General features: G+C 39.6%; 8 protein-coding genes across 8 annotated transcripts; 3 read left to right on the forward strand and 5 right to left on the reverse strand.

Annotated features, from left to right (window-relative positions):
- Positions 1-743: 743 nt before the first annotated feature.
- MBP1 (transcription factor MBP1) lies at positions 744-3,152 on the forward strand (the record flags this gene model as incomplete). Its single annotated transcript, XM_445458.1, has 1 exon — positions 744-3,152. One exon carries the CDS (start codon positions 744-746, stop codon positions 3,150-3,152), a length of 2,409 nt encoding a protein of 802 aa, XP_445458.1.
- A 621-nt stretch (positions 3,153-3,773) lies between these two features.
- Positions 3,774-4,859, reverse strand: PSA1 (mannose-1-phosphate guanylyltransferase; the record flags this gene model as incomplete). The annotated part of the gene is made up of 1 exon (XM_445459.1): positions 3,774-4,859. One exon carries the CDS (start codon positions 4,857-4,859, stop codon positions 3,774-3,776), a length of 1,086 nt encoding a protein of 361 aa, XP_445459.1.
- An 857-nt stretch (positions 4,860-5,716) lies between these two features.
- On the reverse strand, positions 5,717-7,186 carry MCH1 (Mch1p; the record flags this gene model as incomplete). The annotated part of the gene is made up of 1 exon (XM_445460.1): positions 5,717-7,186. The coding sequence occupies one exon, from the start codon at positions 7,184-7,186 to the stop codon at positions 5,717-5,719; it is 1,470 nt and encodes a 489-aa protein (XP_445460.1).
- Positions 7,187-7,699: 513 nt separating this feature from the next.
- On the reverse strand, positions 7,700-10,420 carry GVI51_D00957 (uncharacterized protein; the record flags this gene model as incomplete). Its single annotated transcript, XM_445461.1, has 1 exon — positions 7,700-10,420. One exon carries the CDS (start codon positions 10,418-10,420, stop codon positions 7,700-7,702), a length of 2,721 nt encoding a protein of 906 aa, XP_445461.1.
- Positions 10,421-11,158: 738 nt separating this feature from the next.
- On the reverse strand, positions 11,159-13,579 carry GVI51_D00979 (6-phosphofructo-2-kinase/fructose-2,6-bisphosphatase; the record flags this gene model as incomplete). Its single annotated transcript, XM_445462.1, has 1 exon — positions 11,159-13,579. One exon carries the CDS (start codon positions 13,577-13,579, stop codon positions 11,159-11,161), a length of 2,421 nt encoding a protein of 806 aa, XP_445462.1.
- A 233-nt stretch (positions 13,580-13,812) lies between these two features.
- On the forward strand, positions 13,813-15,330 carry ALG11 (alpha-1,2-mannosyltransferase ALG11; the record flags this gene model as incomplete). Its single annotated transcript, XM_445463.1, has 1 exon — positions 13,813-15,330. The coding sequence occupies one exon, from the start codon at positions 13,813-13,815 to the stop codon at positions 15,328-15,330; it is 1,518 nt and encodes a 505-aa protein (XP_445463.1).
- A 334-nt stretch (positions 15,331-15,664) lies between these two features.
- On the forward strand, positions 15,665-16,147 carry CBP6 (Cbp6p; the record flags this gene model as incomplete). The annotated part of the gene is made up of 1 exon (XM_445464.1): positions 15,665-16,147. The coding sequence occupies one exon, from the start codon at positions 15,665-15,667 to the stop codon at positions 16,145-16,147; it is 483 nt and encodes a 160-aa protein (XP_445464.1).
- A 254-nt stretch (positions 16,148-16,401) lies between these two features.
- MUD1 (Mud1p) lies at positions 16,402-17,307 on the reverse strand (the record flags this gene model as incomplete). Its single annotated transcript, XM_445465.1, has 1 exon — positions 16,402-17,307. One exon carries the CDS (start codon positions 17,305-17,307, stop codon positions 16,402-16,404), a length of 906 nt encoding a protein of 301 aa, XP_445465.1.
- Between the last annotated feature and the right edge of the window lie 223 nt (positions 17,308-17,530).

Below are 17,530 nucleotides of genomic sequence, written 5' to 3' on the forward strand. Positions count from 1 at the left end.
TCTCGGAATATCTTAATACAATTATATGATAAATCTTGTGTCACAGCGTCTACACTTAGCTATTTAATTATTAATATACTCAATCACTATTTATAACTTTCCGGTAGCTTATATTCATACTTACAGACGAACTTGTTTTTTTTTCTCAATTCCTCATGCATTAAGAATTTAAAGGTAAACAAAGTGAAGGTAGTCAAGCAGTTCATGCTCATAATCAAAATTCATTACATGTAATTCAATTAACTCAAAAATTACTATTTCTCATAGCACAATATCCTTCAGTCAAAATAGCCGCCATTGTCACAATTTAACACAGAATAGTTCTGAATTCCTTGAGGATAACGCTCTGCATTGATAAGAAACAACGCACTACTCCCGTTTTCTAGATATCCTAGCTTCGAACCGGAAACTGAAATAGGTCATTCAATTCATATATTTCCATCAATAAAGCAAAAATACAATTGGCGCTGTTTTTGATATTAGAAGGTGATTAAAGTCGTTAGAAAAGTGCATGATAGATAATTTTATGGCTCCCGAAGTTTCAAGTTGAAAGAAATTGTCAGATTGATTAAACACCACTGATTTATATAGCTTAAAACTGATAGAATTCCGAGAATACCTTGAATTTAAATAAGGTGTCAAACTTTTTTTGTTCCATAACGTCATTCCAATTTATTGGGTTGTAAAAGTAATACTACGGGATAGTTTAGAACTGCGGTTAACACACAACAGTACTGTAAATCATGTCGAATCAAATATATTCTGCCAAGTACTCTGGTGTAGATGTCTATGAATTCATCCATCCTACGGGATCCATTATGAAGAGGAAGAATGACGGTTGGGTCAATGCTACTCATATATTGAAAGCTGCAAATTTTGCAAAAGCCAAGAGAACCAGAATTCTAGAGAAAGAAGTGCTGAAAGAAATGCATGAAAAAGTTCAAGGTGGCTTTGGTAAATATCAAGGTACCTGGGTTCCACTCAATATTGCAATAAATCTAGCTGAGAAATTTGATGTGTATCAAGATCTCAAACCTTTATTCGACTTTAGTGAAGAGAATGGAGACGCAGCCCCACCACCAGCACCTAAACATCACCATGCATCAAAGGCGTCATCAGCAAAGGCCAAGAAAGCTGGTAGAAGCGTGAGCTCACCTGCAATGAACGATTCTAAAACAAGGGCTAGTACAAGAAAAGCAAACACACCATCAAGCAATGACATAACGTCTGATTCTGGCGCTGTTGTTAATCCAGTAGTGACACGGAGGAGGGGTAGACCACCAAATAGCACTCTGACCAATAAACGAAAATTAGGAACTGGTCTGCAAAGATCTCAGAGTGAAATGGCTTTTCTGAAACCCGAAATACCGAATGATCTGAACTCTAATGATATTGCAAATATCCAGCAGGTAAATAGTGGTGATTTACTGAGAAATGAAAAAATACAGAAGAATATCCAATTAAAAGAAATAGATTTAGATGATGGATTATCCAGCGATGTTGAAGTACAGGAGACAGACACATTCCAACCTAACCATCAATCTTCATTATTAGGAGCTGAGGGTCATGAGTTAAGAAATAATGATTCGCCTCTATCTCCATCATCATCATCTTCTCTGCCAACATCTCCTGCCAATCTTAACGACAGCAATCCATTTGATCAAAGATTAGGAGGTGGGGGCACTTCACCTATAATAAGCTTAATCCCTCGATATTCAGTGCAATCACGCCCACAAGTCACGGATATTAATGAGAAAGTTAATGATTATCTAACTAAATTAGTCGATTATTTCATTTCTAATGAAATGAAGTCAAATAAAACTGTGCCTCAGGAGTTGCTTCATCCGCCAACACAAAGTGCACCTTTTATCGATGCTCCTATAGATCCAGAATTACATACCGCCTTTCATTGGGCTTGCTCAATGGGTAATCTACCAATTGTAGAGGCTTTATACGAGACAGGCACAAATATCAGAGCAGCAAATGCAAACGGACAGACACCATTGATGAGAAGTGCAATGTTTCACAACTCATACACAAGAAGATCTTTTCCTAGGATATTTGAGCTACTGAGTGAAACAGTTTTTGACATTGACAGCATGGGTCAAACAGTTCTTCATCATATTGTAAAAAGGAAGTCATCCACTCCTTCTGCAATATATTATGTCAACGTGCTACTGTCAAAAATAAAGGATATTTCTCCAAAGTACAGGATAGAACTTTTGCTAAATACCAAAGATGCCAACGGTGATACAGCACTACATATTGCGGCAAGAAATAATGATAGGGAATTTTTTGACATACTCATAAAAAATGGTTCTTTGAGCACTATATCCAATAATGATGGACAAACACCAACGGAAATAATGAACCAACATTATCAAGATCTGCATTTGCAAGCTCAAACCAATATCGCTGGCTCCAATACATCAGCATATACCGATAGCTTTTCGTCGTTTGGCGGCAAAGTAAAAGGCAGCAAACTACATTCCATCTCCGAATTAGATGATGATAAAAATACACAGAATCCAGAAAACACAGTTACTAACATAGTGTCTAATCTACATTTCAGCTCCAATGCAGCTATCAATCTAGTCAAAAATATTCCAGCATTTACTGACTCGATGAAACATCTTGCAGAAAAGTTCGATGGGTCCTATAAAAATCATGAGGAGAGCTGTAGATCTACTGAAAAAATGCTGGGCAGTATCAAACGAACTGTACATTCAACAGATAATCGAATCAGAGAAATACTGGAAACGGATGCTGACGCCGATATTTCATCAGCAATCCTGGCTCAGGAGAAGGATATAACTGAGTTGAAAATAGAAGCAGAGAATCACTTGAGGAAGTTGAAAAACCAATTTGAGTATTTGCAAAAGCAACGGTTGTTGAAACTGACAGAATATCACAATGGCGAACATAATGATACAGATAACACTCTGGATAACAAGATTGAAATATGTAAGCAGATTAGTGTATTACAGATCGAGCGAAAGAGAAAAATATCAGAGTTAATCTCGCATTATGAGGATAGCAGAAAAATCCATAAATACAGAAGGATGATTAGCGAAGGTACAGAAATGAAGACAGAAGAAGTGGATGGCTGCTTGGATATAATTTTACAGACCTTGATAAATAATAGTTCGTAATCTACTTCGTAATCTAGCATAGCGTAAAATTACACTGTAACAAATTGCAAGATTCAAGATGCAAACTCATGCCTAAGAGTTTTTCGCTTTAGATAAAATAACATGGAAACATAACATGCATTAATTTATATAAAAGATTATATCCTCATAGAATTTATAGAACTGAAACAGCGGATGATAAAAATCTGCAATTACATCCACTATATGCCTTTACCTATAATTTGACAAAAATGGAAAATCGAACCGCTAACAAGGTAATTTCAGGTGTAGAATCAGGCCTACCCTTTCATTATTTGGAGTTATAACAAAATTTATTAGGAAACGATTAACTGAACAATGGGGAAAGAAAAAAAATGATAAAATATAGGAAATAATACAAACGATTTCACTTTGAGAATTCACTTATGTTGTGAAGTTCAAAGATGTTTTGGATAATGTCATTTTTATCCAATGTGAATTAACCTTAATATCGAACGCAATAGGTCCACCATCATGATGTTTTTAATGCAATGGGGTTAATTGGGATCGATATCTTTGAAGTTTAGAATGATTGTAAAAGAATTAACAGGAAAATGTAGGTTTTCTCAAAAGAAAAACAATTAAAATCCAGTCAAGGATCTCTTACATAATAATGGCTTCACTTGGAACGTTAGCAGAGATGGACTTGTGAGGCAAGACCTTACCACCGTTAACGTAAACTTCATCCTTGACAACAACGTCGTCACCCAAAACAGTGACACCTTCCAAACGACACCACTTACCAACAGTAGACTTCCAGCCGACAATGGTGGACTTTACTAGGGAGTGGTCTTGAATACTGGAGTCGGAAAGGACAACGGATCTGGTGATTCTGACACCTTCACCGATAGTGACGTTTGGACCGATAACTACATCTGGACCGACCTTAGCAGAGGCAGCAATCTTGGCAGATGGGTCAACCATAACGTTACCGACAATGTTGTCACCCTTGGTCAACTTTTCTGGGTTCTTCTTGGAGACAGAGTTCAAGTATAGAACGGTACCGGACAAGAAATCCTTTGGTTGACCGACATCCATCCAGAAACCTTCCAAGTCGAAGGAGTACAAGGACTTTTGTTCAACAAGGATTGGGAAAGTCTCGGTTTCGATAGAGGTTGGCTTCATTTCGATCAAGTCAATGACTTCTGGGTTCAAGATGTACAAACCAGCGTTGATTCTGTTACCAACGAATTCCTTTGGCTTCTCGACGAATCTGTCGATCAAGTTTGGAGTGGCAATGTCATGGACGATGACACCGTACTTGGATGGTTCGTCGACCTTGGTAGCGACAATGGTACCCTTACCACCGTGGGCCTTGTGGAAGTCAGCCAATTCCTTGAATGGGTATTCACAGATGACATCGGAGTTTAGAACGAAGAATGGAGAGTTGTCCTTCTTTAAAACCTTCTCGGCCAACTTCAATGGACCAGCGGTACCCAATGGCTCGGTTTCGACGGAGAAAGTGATGCTGACACCATACTCCTTCTCGTACTTTTGCAAAGTCTCAACCATGACTTCTGGTCTGTAGTTGACAGCCAAGACGATATCGGTGACACCAGCGTTGGCCAAAGCTTCAATCTGGTGCAAGATCATTGGTCTGTTACCGAACTCAACCAATGGCTTTGGGACAGTCAAAGTCAAAGGTCTCAATCTGGTACCGTAACCACCAACTAGAATTAAACCCTTCATATTATTGTATGTATGCTATAGTCTTGAGAAGTGTTAAAAAATAATAAATGCAAACCTTCGCTAGTATTATTTTTGTTCAAAGAGCTATTCTTTAAATTGAACTTTAAGAGTTAAAGAGAAAGCAAATGTTTCAACCTAATGAAATATCACCAAATATATATATCCAAAGAATTTTTCCATTAGTGCTGGCTGGCAATATTCAATTGCTAGTATTGATAACAATACTTCCAAAAAAAAAATTTTTTTTCATGTGAGCTAGTGAATCCCAGTACAAGAGCAAGGTATACTAGAGAGGACTTGCAAAGAATTGGGTCAAGCTGGCTGCATTCGAATGTTTTTGGCAAATCCACGAGAACACCAAAAAACCCTCCAAACCGTCGTCGAAGTTCGTGTCATTTGTTGCCTGAATTTGAAAGCACTTTTTTCTTCGGTTTGGGAATCCTCGAGAGAGGTGGCACAGCTCCCACTACTCTCGAAGGCTGCCCAATTCTCACTAAAGCAAATTGCAATTTCTCGAGACTTCTGACATAAAGTTCGCGAAAATGGCAATAGCTGCCCAATCGAGCTGGCAATTGTCCTGTCGAGGTATTGTATAAACTCTTCCTCGAAGCTTTGAGCTTCCTACAAAATCCAAGATAGCGTGCATGATTTTTTTTCGCGTGCTGTGAAAGTCCCGCAGAGAGTGGAGGGCCTATTTTCTTTCTTTTCTTCTTTGAATGTATAGACGGTGGGCTCAGAGGCAGTGTTGAGCACCATTCATGAGCAATGTGGATGGCCCAGGGTCCTCAGTGTTTCTATTTATAGATTTCTATGCTTAACGATGGCTACTTAGGTTAATCATTGGGTATCATAGACAATTATATGTGTGTTCTGCGTTTGCGCCAGAGTACTGTTACCACTACAGTTAGAAGTATAGCTGCGCAGAACTCGAGTGCGGTGGTTTCGTACACTGGGGCGATGCAGCTTCTCGTGGTTGAGTTGGCACACTCAGAGTCGTATACATCTGCGTAGATGAGACACGAGAGTGCTGAACCCAGAGCTGGTGCGATCATTAATGTACCGTACGCTGTTCCGAACATCTTCTCTCCCCAGACCATCAAGGTGATTGTGGGATATATCGTAAACAGGCCACCATATGCGATACCTTGCATTATGCCAATGTAGAACAGTTTCCTGTTTATGGTTACCATGTGGCTATGGTCCAGACTTGACATGGACAACATGTATATCTTACCCTGGGTGACTAAACCCACAACCAGGAACAGCAGGAGAATCCACTTCACAGACAGCTGCCTCTTGTTGAAGTAATCTACCGTCAGACCAGTGCCAAGTCTAGTCAACGTAGAGGTCAATGCATATATGGATAACAGCGCGCTAGACATGGCGGGTTCGTGGCCACCAGCGAGCACATTGGTCAATGACCCCATATTGGCGATAAACATCTCCAATGGGCCTAATGCACAGAAAATCGTAGCACCAAATATGTACAATACGGGATCTCTAAACACTTTCATCAACGTCATCTGCTGGGCATGAGTTGCATGTAATAGCCTGGATTGTTCGTTGTCATCGTAATGATTCTCTACATCGTTATCCGATGGCTCTGCCATCCGGTCTTGTTCTTCCATAATATCCGCCTCGTGCTGGATCTGTGCGACTTTGCTTGTCGCAATCCATATCATCACACCAATAACAGTGTAGATCCAGGCGAATGCCTTGAATACCCTTCCTAGGTCTAGGTAAGGATAATCAACTGGGTGGAAGTACTTCACCCTCAAAAACTGCGAGCCAATAAGACTTGACAGACCATAACATGTAGTTGGTATACTAATAGAAAGCAATTTGGTACCGGGGAATAGCTTTGCACATGTAATTAAGGCGCTGAAGTACAATCCACTGGTTGCTACACCAATGATAAAGAAACACACCAAGGTCGGCGTAAATGATCCATCTGATTCATTAGTGAAGCTATGATCTCGATGGAAAGTATATGCCAAATATGCATACGAAGGAATAAAACCCAGAACTGAACTTAAGCTCAGAGTGATGGGGCCATGTATATCGGCGATTATACCCAGAATTGGTGGAGTAAGGTACATACCCATATTGATCACAGTTACAATCATGTTGATCTGCCATGAACTGTAGGACAGATGTTCCTGCCATGGCTGTGCATAAAGAGATATTAGTGAAACGAATCCCGACGTGATAGCTGCGAATAATGCAAATATGTACGCAATATTGTGCGATGACTTAGAGGAAAGCACTTGCGGAAGTAGGACCCGCAAGTGGTACGACAAATAGTGCTCAATACTAGAGAGAGCCATTTCTTTTATCCATCTACCAGATCACAGAGTTGATAACCTTATAATCAGTGCTTGACTTTCACAACTTCCTCTTCAAATTAATACCTTCAACTGCACTTAATTAGCTTTGACTAATTGTCAAGCACATAGTCAAAGCTGCAGCTCCAAGGGTCTCAAATGATGCAATTTTCTGATCCCTACGTACTTTTCTATTGATAATGTGATTTACAATTTTCTCAGAAAAAACCGCAGAGTATTAAGATCTAACATCATCACCTAAATGAACTCGCTCACGTGATATATATATATACCATATTTGAATATTTAATCAAATATAGAAGGTAAAGGTATTATATGATTTTCCGACATCGTGCTTCCATTTCTTATTATAAATAATGTCTCAGTTTTTCCATTTCATCTAGTATTTTATTAATTTTTTAAAAATTTTCCTATGTTATAATCGATATATACGTAAATATTATATGTTCTACAATCTAATGGGTTTAATGCCGTTAAGGGACTTTAACTCCTTCATTATTTATTTAGTTTATTCTTAAGAGTTTGCAAGAACTCACGGTAACTTTCAGTGCCAAGAACCTTGTCCTCGACCAAGTTACTGGTGGCCCACATTCTCAATGGTTGCAACTCACGTCCAGCAGCATGGCCAACTGGTTCGCTGACTGATGGCCCTCTAACAATGTATAATGTCTGATAAGTTATAACATCGTCGTGCTCCCTTACCTTTTGGATGATATTTCTGACCCTCTCGTTAAATTCAGAGCCTTCGACTATAGCCAATTCGTGTTTACCATTTGGAATTTGGAAGATATCTTGTAAACCAAAAACATCATTAACCAATTCCGGAACAGCGTCACCACCAACCCAAAGGAATAACTCTGAGGAGTTGTCAATCAAGTATAGACCGTATCTCTCAAATAATGAGGCAGATGCATTAATAGGTTCTGGTAGCACGATTTCACCATTTTCATCTGGATAACCAGCCTCATCTACCATATCATGCAGGGAGTAAACTCTAGCATAAGCACTCTTGACTAGGTATTTTAGTGGCATAGACTCTAAGTTGTTTAGAGCTGCTGCTCTATGATCACTTGGAACAATACCAGCTCTGAAAGCGGTATGCTTAGACAAAGCGTGGACCAGTAATGGAAGCATTCTTAAGTTAGCGCAGAATCTTAGTGGAGCACCACCAGCAGTGTTTGATACCACAATTTCCTTTTTGTATGTTGCGAGAATGTCTTGCAATGACTTGTTTAGTAGGTCTCTAGCGTCTTGTAAGCTTGAGTTCATAGCCTTTTCAACAGCCTTCTTGGTGAAGAAATCAGCGATTGCGAGTTGGTCGGCAGATGCGTATACTTCTGAGAGAGATTCAGTGGTTGGAATAGCCACTGTAATAATTCTGATACGACGTTGGCTAGTGTTCAAGGACAGCAGCACCGCAATTTGAACATAACAGTATTCGGTACCTATATTTTCGTCAATGCTCATTTCAAATACGTATGATTGATCTCTTGGCATTGTTGAGAAAGCACACAAGTCAGAAGATCTGTTGAAAAAGTGACCATAAAAGGCACTCATTCTAATACCGGTGGAGCCACGAGCTCTCATGACAGTTTCTGTAGATAAGTCCATAGACAAGAACTTGGAGAACTCCTTTGTGAACTTGGTGACATCAGCGATATTAGCAGCTGTAAAACCTGGGTAGAAATGTGTTTGACCACCGGTGAAACGACCAAGGTTTGAAAGAGATGCGACATCCATGTAATCTTCAGAGGCCAAGAATAGGTCTACTGAGACCTGAGATTTACTACAGGTAATAGTAAAGTTCTTGTAGAATGCATCTTGACAAGACAGCAACTGTGTAGACTCTTTTGGTGTGTTAGCAACACCAGACTCATTTCTTCTTTGTAGTTTACCAATACCGATATTTGGCAAAGTAGCAGAAACTACAACAATCTTACCACCTAGATTAGAGATCATGTTTTGAGCAGCCTTTAATGCTGGACCTAACGCAAACTTGCTCATGATGTTGAATTGGAAAATCTCTGGAAGTTGAGTCAACAACTTTTCTAAGTTGTTTCTACATTCATTCAATGGTACAATCATCGAGTGAGGTTTTGGTAAGAATGGCTCGTCAATGTCACTGATGTCCATCATTCTAATTTGGTCGGACTCTTCATCTAGTGGAATAGAGAAATAATGCAAAGAGTTGTCAACCGCCAAAATGGATACTCTGGTTCTGTTATCATGGTTTGGCAAAAACTCCAAGGTGTCTAGAATAGATCTGGCAGTTGTAGCTAACAATCCGTTTTTGACAGCGTTTTGAGAAACATCCAAAACAAAAATGTAAGTAGATGGTGGTGGCTGTCTGACTGTGTACTCTTTTGGTGCCAAGTATTCCATGACGGAGTGTTTGATTTCATTTCTTTCGTAACGATTGGCTGGAGCACCTTCAAAGCTTTGATCCAATTGCATTGGAACATCATTAGCCAATCTACAGAAGTTACATCTCCATCTTCTACCTTGTTCAATAAATGTCACAAAAGGATTCATGTAAGAACGACAACGACGACAACGAACAACTAAACCATCCTCGTTCAATGGAGGTGGGTTAACTTCATCGTGTAGATGTTGATATGGTCTAATGACTAACGCCAATGGTAACTTAGATTTTTTCAAAAGACTACCGTTCTTTGGCATGGCGTTCAGGGTACATCTCAAATAGTCAGAACTGGCATTGGCAGTTTCAGATGGGACCAACATTTTGTCTGGAGAAACCATCAATGGTGGTGGTGGCAACATCAGATCATGGATTGGAGGAGGCAGTTCTGTCAATAGATCAACTGGGTACAATTGGTTCATCGGTTTGTTAGAATGACCCATTAGACCTTGAGATTGCCCATACATTTGTGGTTGTGGGGTCATTTGTTGTGGCATTTGTTCCATCATTGGCGTGCCAATGTTCATGGCTCCCATATTAGTAGTTACTGAATTGATCTGTTGGTTCAATTGCTGTTGAGCAGGAGTGAACATTTGCGCTTGTGGTGCTTGTTCCATTTGGTTCATGGTTGGAGTTTGATTATAAGGAGGGATCATGTTGTCGGTGGCACCTACTTGTGGAGATTGAACCTGAGGTGGTATTATGGATGCATCACTAACAGGTATACCAGCAGGTGGGACACCTGCTCCATATTGGAATTGAGCCTGTGGATAAACACGTTTCTTATGGTGAGACATTGGTTCCTGATAAAATATTCCCTATTGTATTGTATTTCCCACTTTAGTGAAACCTTTATAAGATCAATATTGACCGCAGAGTGCTCTCAATGTAACCTGCAAGGTTTAATATAGGAATCAAATGATATCAGAGTAGTCAACTTGTCCTCGTTTAAGAATTGCTCAACTTTTCGATGTTATGTTTTCCAAAACGAAGAATAATCGATCTGATCCGGCTTCTTTCTGGACTAATATCAGCTAAAAAGGAATAATCAATTGATTACAGATATCCTACCCTTTCTCACTAGTTAAAACACGCAACAAGACCTCACAACAATGGCCAAACTAACAATATTATTGCTATTTTATTCACTTTTTTTTCCAGTTTCTGCCAAAATTTCTGGTGGAAGCGATTTCCACGTCGTCGTTGCAATTTTGGCAGAAAAACAATCTCAAAATGTCGGCTTTAATTATGTCGTTCTATGTGATGATAATAGGCTTGGCTTGTTGGAGTCGCCTTTGCACTGGCTACCAGGAGGTATACGCTCGTGTTATAGACTATTTTGTCTAATATTTGAATATTTAAAGTACGTAAATAAGTGCTTCTAGGACAATACCTAGTCGCAGGGCAACTACGCCCTCATAATTGCTGTCATGTTAAAAGATAAAGGAACAGTGTCGAAATACGGAGAGAAAAAGGAACAGGAATATCATTAAAGAGAAAGTTTTGAAGTCATTAGCAATGATACCAGCGACAAATTACTCCTTTTGTAGCAGTGCAGAGCCTTTGCTGTTGGAAACTTGTCTTCTTTGGCCAATAGAAACCGAAGTTCCGCCACCTTCTAACCTTGTTAGCTTAGGAGGAAGTAAAGTGGCACCATTATTACCTAGTGAAGATACTTTTGCTGTGCCTTGTTTCGTGGACTTGTTTTCATTAGTATTTGAGGGAGACTTATTCTTGGATGGTGGTGCGGTAGGAATCACTGAGTATCTCCTTTCGTTGTTGACTAGACCTGCTTCTTTCACACGCTTTGTGTTCAAATTATATTCAGGAACTTTAAAGAAAGTATCTTTGTCTTCATCATATTCCCATAAGGACCATGTTATACCGTATGGCTTGGTCTCTAAGCAATAGACACAATGAAGTGGGACGTCCAAATTAGAGATTATGTCTACACTTAAGTTCATAAAATATCCCAATAAAGCACGCGCTACAACACGGTGTGTGATTATTAACACGTTGTCCTGAATCCTTTCTACCTCAGTGATCACAGGTCTCAACCTATTGATAACATCGAGGTAGGATTCACCGCCAATGCCAGGGTAACGATAGCGCAATTTATCCCGTTGTCTCTCGGCAAATTCGGATGGGAATTTTGCTTGTATTTCTGGGAAAGTCATACCTTCGTAATCACCTGCACTAATTTCATCAAGCATACGCATTTGCTTGATTGGATATTCATCCTCATTAAAGTATTTGGCTGTTTCTATCGACCTCTTCAACATACTAGTCCACACAAAGAACTCATTGTAAAGTTGGTCGGGTTGGTTTAAGTCAGCTACAGATGGTAACTTATCTTTATCAAGATCTACATCATGTATGTTTCCAGACTCCAATTTCTTGAGCTGTTCTTGTCCAGCTTTGTTTTTTTCAATTTCATTAACAAGGAATTGTGCTCTTTGTTCGTCAATAAATCTAGAAAGCGCCTTAGCGTACTTGTCACCACGGCTTGTTATGTGAGAATCGCCTCCCAGTTTACCTAATACATTATCTTCACTTTCACCATTTCTCGTTATCCAAATCTGTCTTTCCTTTAGGTTAAAATTCAACAGATAATACACCGTCTGAGAAGCGAGGAAACCTTGTATCTTATTTGCGATTACTTTTTTACCAACATCGATCATTTTAATATATTGGATATCTTCTTCATCTTCGATAGGTTCGTAGGCCTTAATGTAGTTTGATAAACGTTCTTTGAAATCCAGTAATGATTTCTTTGGGTCTTTTCCTTTGTAATCAGGACCAAATAATTTTAGTCTAATATTACTTTCAACAACAGCCTTGTTAGTACAGATGGATTCAAGAAATAATACCTTTAGATGAGGACTTCTGTTTCTTATTCTTTCTAATACTTGTTTTCTGCGCGCTTTACTGGTATTTGTGGCATCAAAAATACCTACAGATCCAGGCCCATCCAAAAGATAATCCATCAGCTCTTCTAATGTGTCAAGAGCCCATTTATCTCTTAATGCTGTGTATTCGGTGTTTGTGGGATCGAAAAATGAGGAGTCTTGTTCAGACAAGCCCATCTGCTTAGCATATTTTCTCCTAGTGTTACCAACATTAAAAACTTGACAGTAATACATCGAGTAATTCAAATACCTTGATAGTTTGTTTGTGATGAACGATTTACCTGTAGCGGGTAAGCCTACCATAACAATAACTAATTTAGAACCTGGATCCTCCTTTGAAATCAATCCATCAGGCGAGGTCTTGGATTTGGTCAACCCAGGAACATCAATTGTAGTAGGTCTCCTCTTTGGATGGTAGAATTGCGAAGGCGACTTTACCAAACCGGGGCTGGCTTCATTTGGAGAGGGCGATTTAGGGGAAATTATATCTGTTGGACCCATTGTGAATCCTTCCGATGGCACCGTTTTGTTTAAGTTTGCATTGATCTTAGAGTTTTGTAATGCCTGGTTCAGTTGCACCAGGCTCAGAGTACTACTTTCTCTGGAAGACGAAGGGGTAGCCTCGGCTGAACCGCTAGGCGAATTCCACATACTAGCCACTGGCGTGTCACTCAGTGGCCGCCTCTTGAAAGAAGGCAGTGACGACAAGATATGTGCACCAAGCTGGTCCCGAGATTCCTCGTCATCTTCATCTTCTTCGTCATCGTCGTCGTCTTGTCCAATACCAACGTACTTGCTCTTCAAATAGTTCTTTCTCGGACTAGCAATAGCTTCATCCTCAGTATCAGGAATCATCCTATCCTCTTCCTCGTCACAGTCAGAACCAAATACTTCCACTTTCCTCTGAAAAGATATCGCAGAATTACTATGGCTGCTCTTCTTCACAACATTGCTCAAAGCACCCTGACTGCCCTCTCGAGAGGACCCGGGACTGATCCCCGCACCGCTCCCACTGTTCGTGGGCGACAGCGATTCCATCTTCTCCATAGCTTGCGTTCTATTCTACTGCTTCCTTGCGAACTGGACTTCAGAATCAAGTACCATTAGTAGGTCTCTTATTTGAATGGGATTGCCTTAGTGATTTCCCTTTTTTCCAGCTGGGGGACCCTTCCCATTGTCACCTCGAACTTTGAAAAAAATGCTGGATGAGCAAACCACGCCATATAAGAAAGCCTATTGGTGTGGTTTTGAAGCAGTGAGTTAGCGTTTAGCAACACAACATGTCTACGATGCTATGGGTTGTCGTTGCTGCGGTGCTGCTGTTTGTGCTGCCTGTGGTGCGGGTTCCTATGCTTGACTTGACGAGGAGGAACATCATCAGATGGCAGCGAGGCGGGATACAGAAGTATACCACGCGGTACTATGGGTTTTTCCACCCATATTGCAATGCAGGAGGTGGTGGTGAGAAAGTTCTGTGGAAAGCGGTTCAGGAGACGCTACTTTACGACCCCAATTGTTCCATTGTGATCTACACTGGTGACGTGGACAGCAGTCCCAAAGAGATTATTGCGAATGTGATCAAGCGGTTTGACTATGAGATGGATTTCAATAGGGTTCAGTTTGTGTTTTTGAAGTACAGGAAGTGGGTGGATGGCAGTACGTGGAAGCATTTGACTTTGGTCGGACAGGCTATGGGATCGATGCTGCTAACCATCGAAGCTCTCCTTCGTTTTGTTCCAGATATATGGCTGGACACTATGGGTTACCCATTTGGGTACCCCGTGGTTCGTTGGCTTGCAGGCTTGCCTGTGATGACTTACACACATTATCCGGTGATATCCTCTGATATGATACACAAGATCGAGATAGAGAATCAGAAACAGCCATCCAAGAAAGGAACTTTGAAACTAATCTATTGGAAACTATTTATGAAGTGGTACCAGTATGTGGGAAAATTCGTTGATGTAGCAATCACAAACTCAACATGGACCGGTAATCACATAAGATCAATTTGGAAGAGGGTCAAGATAAAAGTTATGTATCCACCATGCTCGACTGAGAAACTGGTTAAGAACTCTTCGCCTACTGCATACGAGACAAGACAAAACCAAGCAGTTTTAATTGCCCAATTTAGACCCGAGAAGAGACACAAGTTAGTGATACAAGCATACTCTGATTTTATCAGCAGAACTGCAAGCAAGGACCACTTCAAACTGGTGCTCATAGGGTCGACTAGATCTGAAGAGGATAGGGCTTATGTCGAAACTTTGAAAAGCTGGGCATTTGATACACTGAAAATACCGAAAGAATCATTAACGTTTAAGACAGATTGTAGTTACGATGATATTAAGAAATTCCTTGCTGAGTCAACCTTTGGTATCAATGCAATGTGGAACGAACATTTCGGTATTGCAGTTGTAGAATACGCAGCAGCAGGTCTAATCTCGCTAGTGCATGCCTCAGCTGGACCCTTACTAGATATAATAGTTCCCTGGGATTCTGCAAAGAAACAGCAATTGCCTTATAGTGATTCTACAAAAGACACGAGAACTGGTTTATTCTTCAAGGACAAGAGTGATCCTGATTATAAGCCAACAGATGCACAGTTCAACAACTATGGCTCTCTGGCAGATATATTTGAAGAAGCCAATAGCTTAAGCATAGCTGAGAGAAAACAGATATCAGAAAGAGCCAAGGAGTGTGCGTCAAACAAATTCTCTGATAATACGTTTAACCATGCATGGGATCACGCACTTGATGAGTTAGAACATAAGACCTCCAGACTGGGATCCAATTAAAGAATATTTTGAAAGCAGTTTGCCATGTGTTGCCATCATCTACAACAACTACATAATGATAAATATTATTTGTTCAGTCAATAAATCATATTCTATATAGCACTTTTCCAATGATTCAAATTGATCAGTAATTTCTTCAAAATCCAATTTTTCAAACTAAGAAGGCCTTGAAGAGCCAGAAGAAAAAGTTCAAAATCAAAGTGGAACGGTATCGACAGGGATTTCAAGAGCTCAAGAAGAGGTTGACCAGGTTTAAAATTGACATTAGACTTGTTGAACAAGGTTACATCTTTGGATAAGTCATTTACCACATACATTAAAGATCGAAACACAAATGTCTACGCCGCCTGCTGTCAGAGAAGCTGCAAAGCAAGTGGTGAAATGTCTGGAAAGGTTTCCTGCCGATAGGTTCAAGCATTTGACCTCCTTCAAGGATATTCAAATCTCTAGGTTCAACCGTATAGCTGGTGTATCTCTCAAAGGAGAAGACGCTGCGAATGAGAAGAAGCCAAGTCTTTCAGAAGTCAAAGATATGATTAGCAGAACCTCAGGTCCCTTAGGTCTACAGAAGGATTTCTTGAAGAAATTACAGGGTGCTTTACAACAGGATATGGTATCTGAAGAAGGACTGACAAAACAAAAGAGGTCTTTGGAAGTGTTGATGAGTGATAAATACAAGAATTATTATGAAGTAGGAGACAAGTTATACAAACCCAATGGGAACCCAGAATATTATCAGAGATTGATGGATGAATTGACAGGTAAGAAGAAGGAAAACCTATTCACTGGTTTAAGAACTGTGTTTTTTGGTAAATAGATGCTCTAAAGTTATGTCTGATCTTTCGGTACATTTCGACACCAATGGTGTCGAATCTAGTCTCTCCAGATTCCTTAACTGTAGGCTGGCATCATAACACAAACTCAGCTGTAAATATATATTTGGTCTGATCCAGTAAATAACCACATTGATCATTGAAAAGGTTCTAATGAAGCTAATGTGATCTATCTATATATTCTATCTGTATCTTGTTTAGAAACAAAAAATCATAGACTCAAAACTTCATTGTTAGTTTACTTCTTTGCGTAGGTAACCTTGATATTATTGCCAAGTTTTGTTAATTTTGGAACCATTTCTTTTAAGGCCACTGTTGCAGCTTCAATATCTTCATACTCGACAAATGCCACATTCCGAACTGATACCAGTCGAATTTCCTTGAGTTCCTTAGTCGGTATGTTGACTTTTATCTGATCTGATGTACACCCAGATGGCAAATCTGTCAGCAATAGTATAGAATTTGGCTCTACGAGTTTTTCATTATCTTGTTTAGGTGGTCTTGTTTCTTGTTTCAATGCTAATGGCACTGGCTTCTTTTCATTGATTGTGGCCGTCACTTTCTGTGTTAAACCTGTCACAGCAGCTTTAATCTGCTCATCATCAACACCTTTTGATCTTAATTTCGATCTCAGTCTTCTCTGTTTCCTTCTTAGCTTTAAAGTTTCCAGTTTATGTTGATTGTTCTCTAAATCTTCTTTCCTATATTTGGTCCGCAACGCCTTCTGCAAGACACGTTCGTTGTCTAAGTACAAGCCTAAAAACGACTCCTTCTTAGCAAAACTAATATTGATTATTCTTCCAGATACTTTCAATTTATTGTTCTGGTAGCGATCCATAAAACTCTGAGCCAGTTCATGGCTCTCGAAGGTTAGGAAGCCTTGATTTCTTAATCGCAGTGATCTTGATAGCGAAATTGAGATTAGACCCAGTGATTCATCCAAATAGAGATTCTTATCCTGTGATTCCTTTAATTCATTATATTCATTGAAGTCGATTGAGGCAGGTATTGGCTTTGATGGGTTCAGTACATAAATATTGTTTCTGTTGATGCACTTGAGAAGATTCCTAATGAAAGACTCCTTGTTAACTGGCCTTCTGGGGAGATTCTGTAAATATAGCGTCTTTATGTTTTCTTGCTTCATAACCGATAGTGGCCTTCCCGTTCTGAAGTAATTGTTGGTGATGGCTCATCGATGAGCTTCTCTTAAAATTATTGTTATTACTTCAAATTTAGTGGGCTCGTGAGGACGTATTATATAAAATACAAAAGGTGTATTTCAACGTAGCTTGATTGTTACTAATATTATTATTTTATTGTAGATTTAAATACACAATAGTAAGTGCATTCATATTACTTATGTTATA

The sequence above is a fragment of the Nakaseomyces glabratus genome, chromosome D, assembly GCF_010111755.1.
Source record: "Nakaseomyces glabratus chromosome D, complete sequence".
NCBI classification, from domain to species: domain Eukaryota; kingdom Fungi; phylum Ascomycota; class Saccharomycetes; order Saccharomycetales; family Saccharomycetaceae; genus Nakaseomyces; species Nakaseomyces glabratus.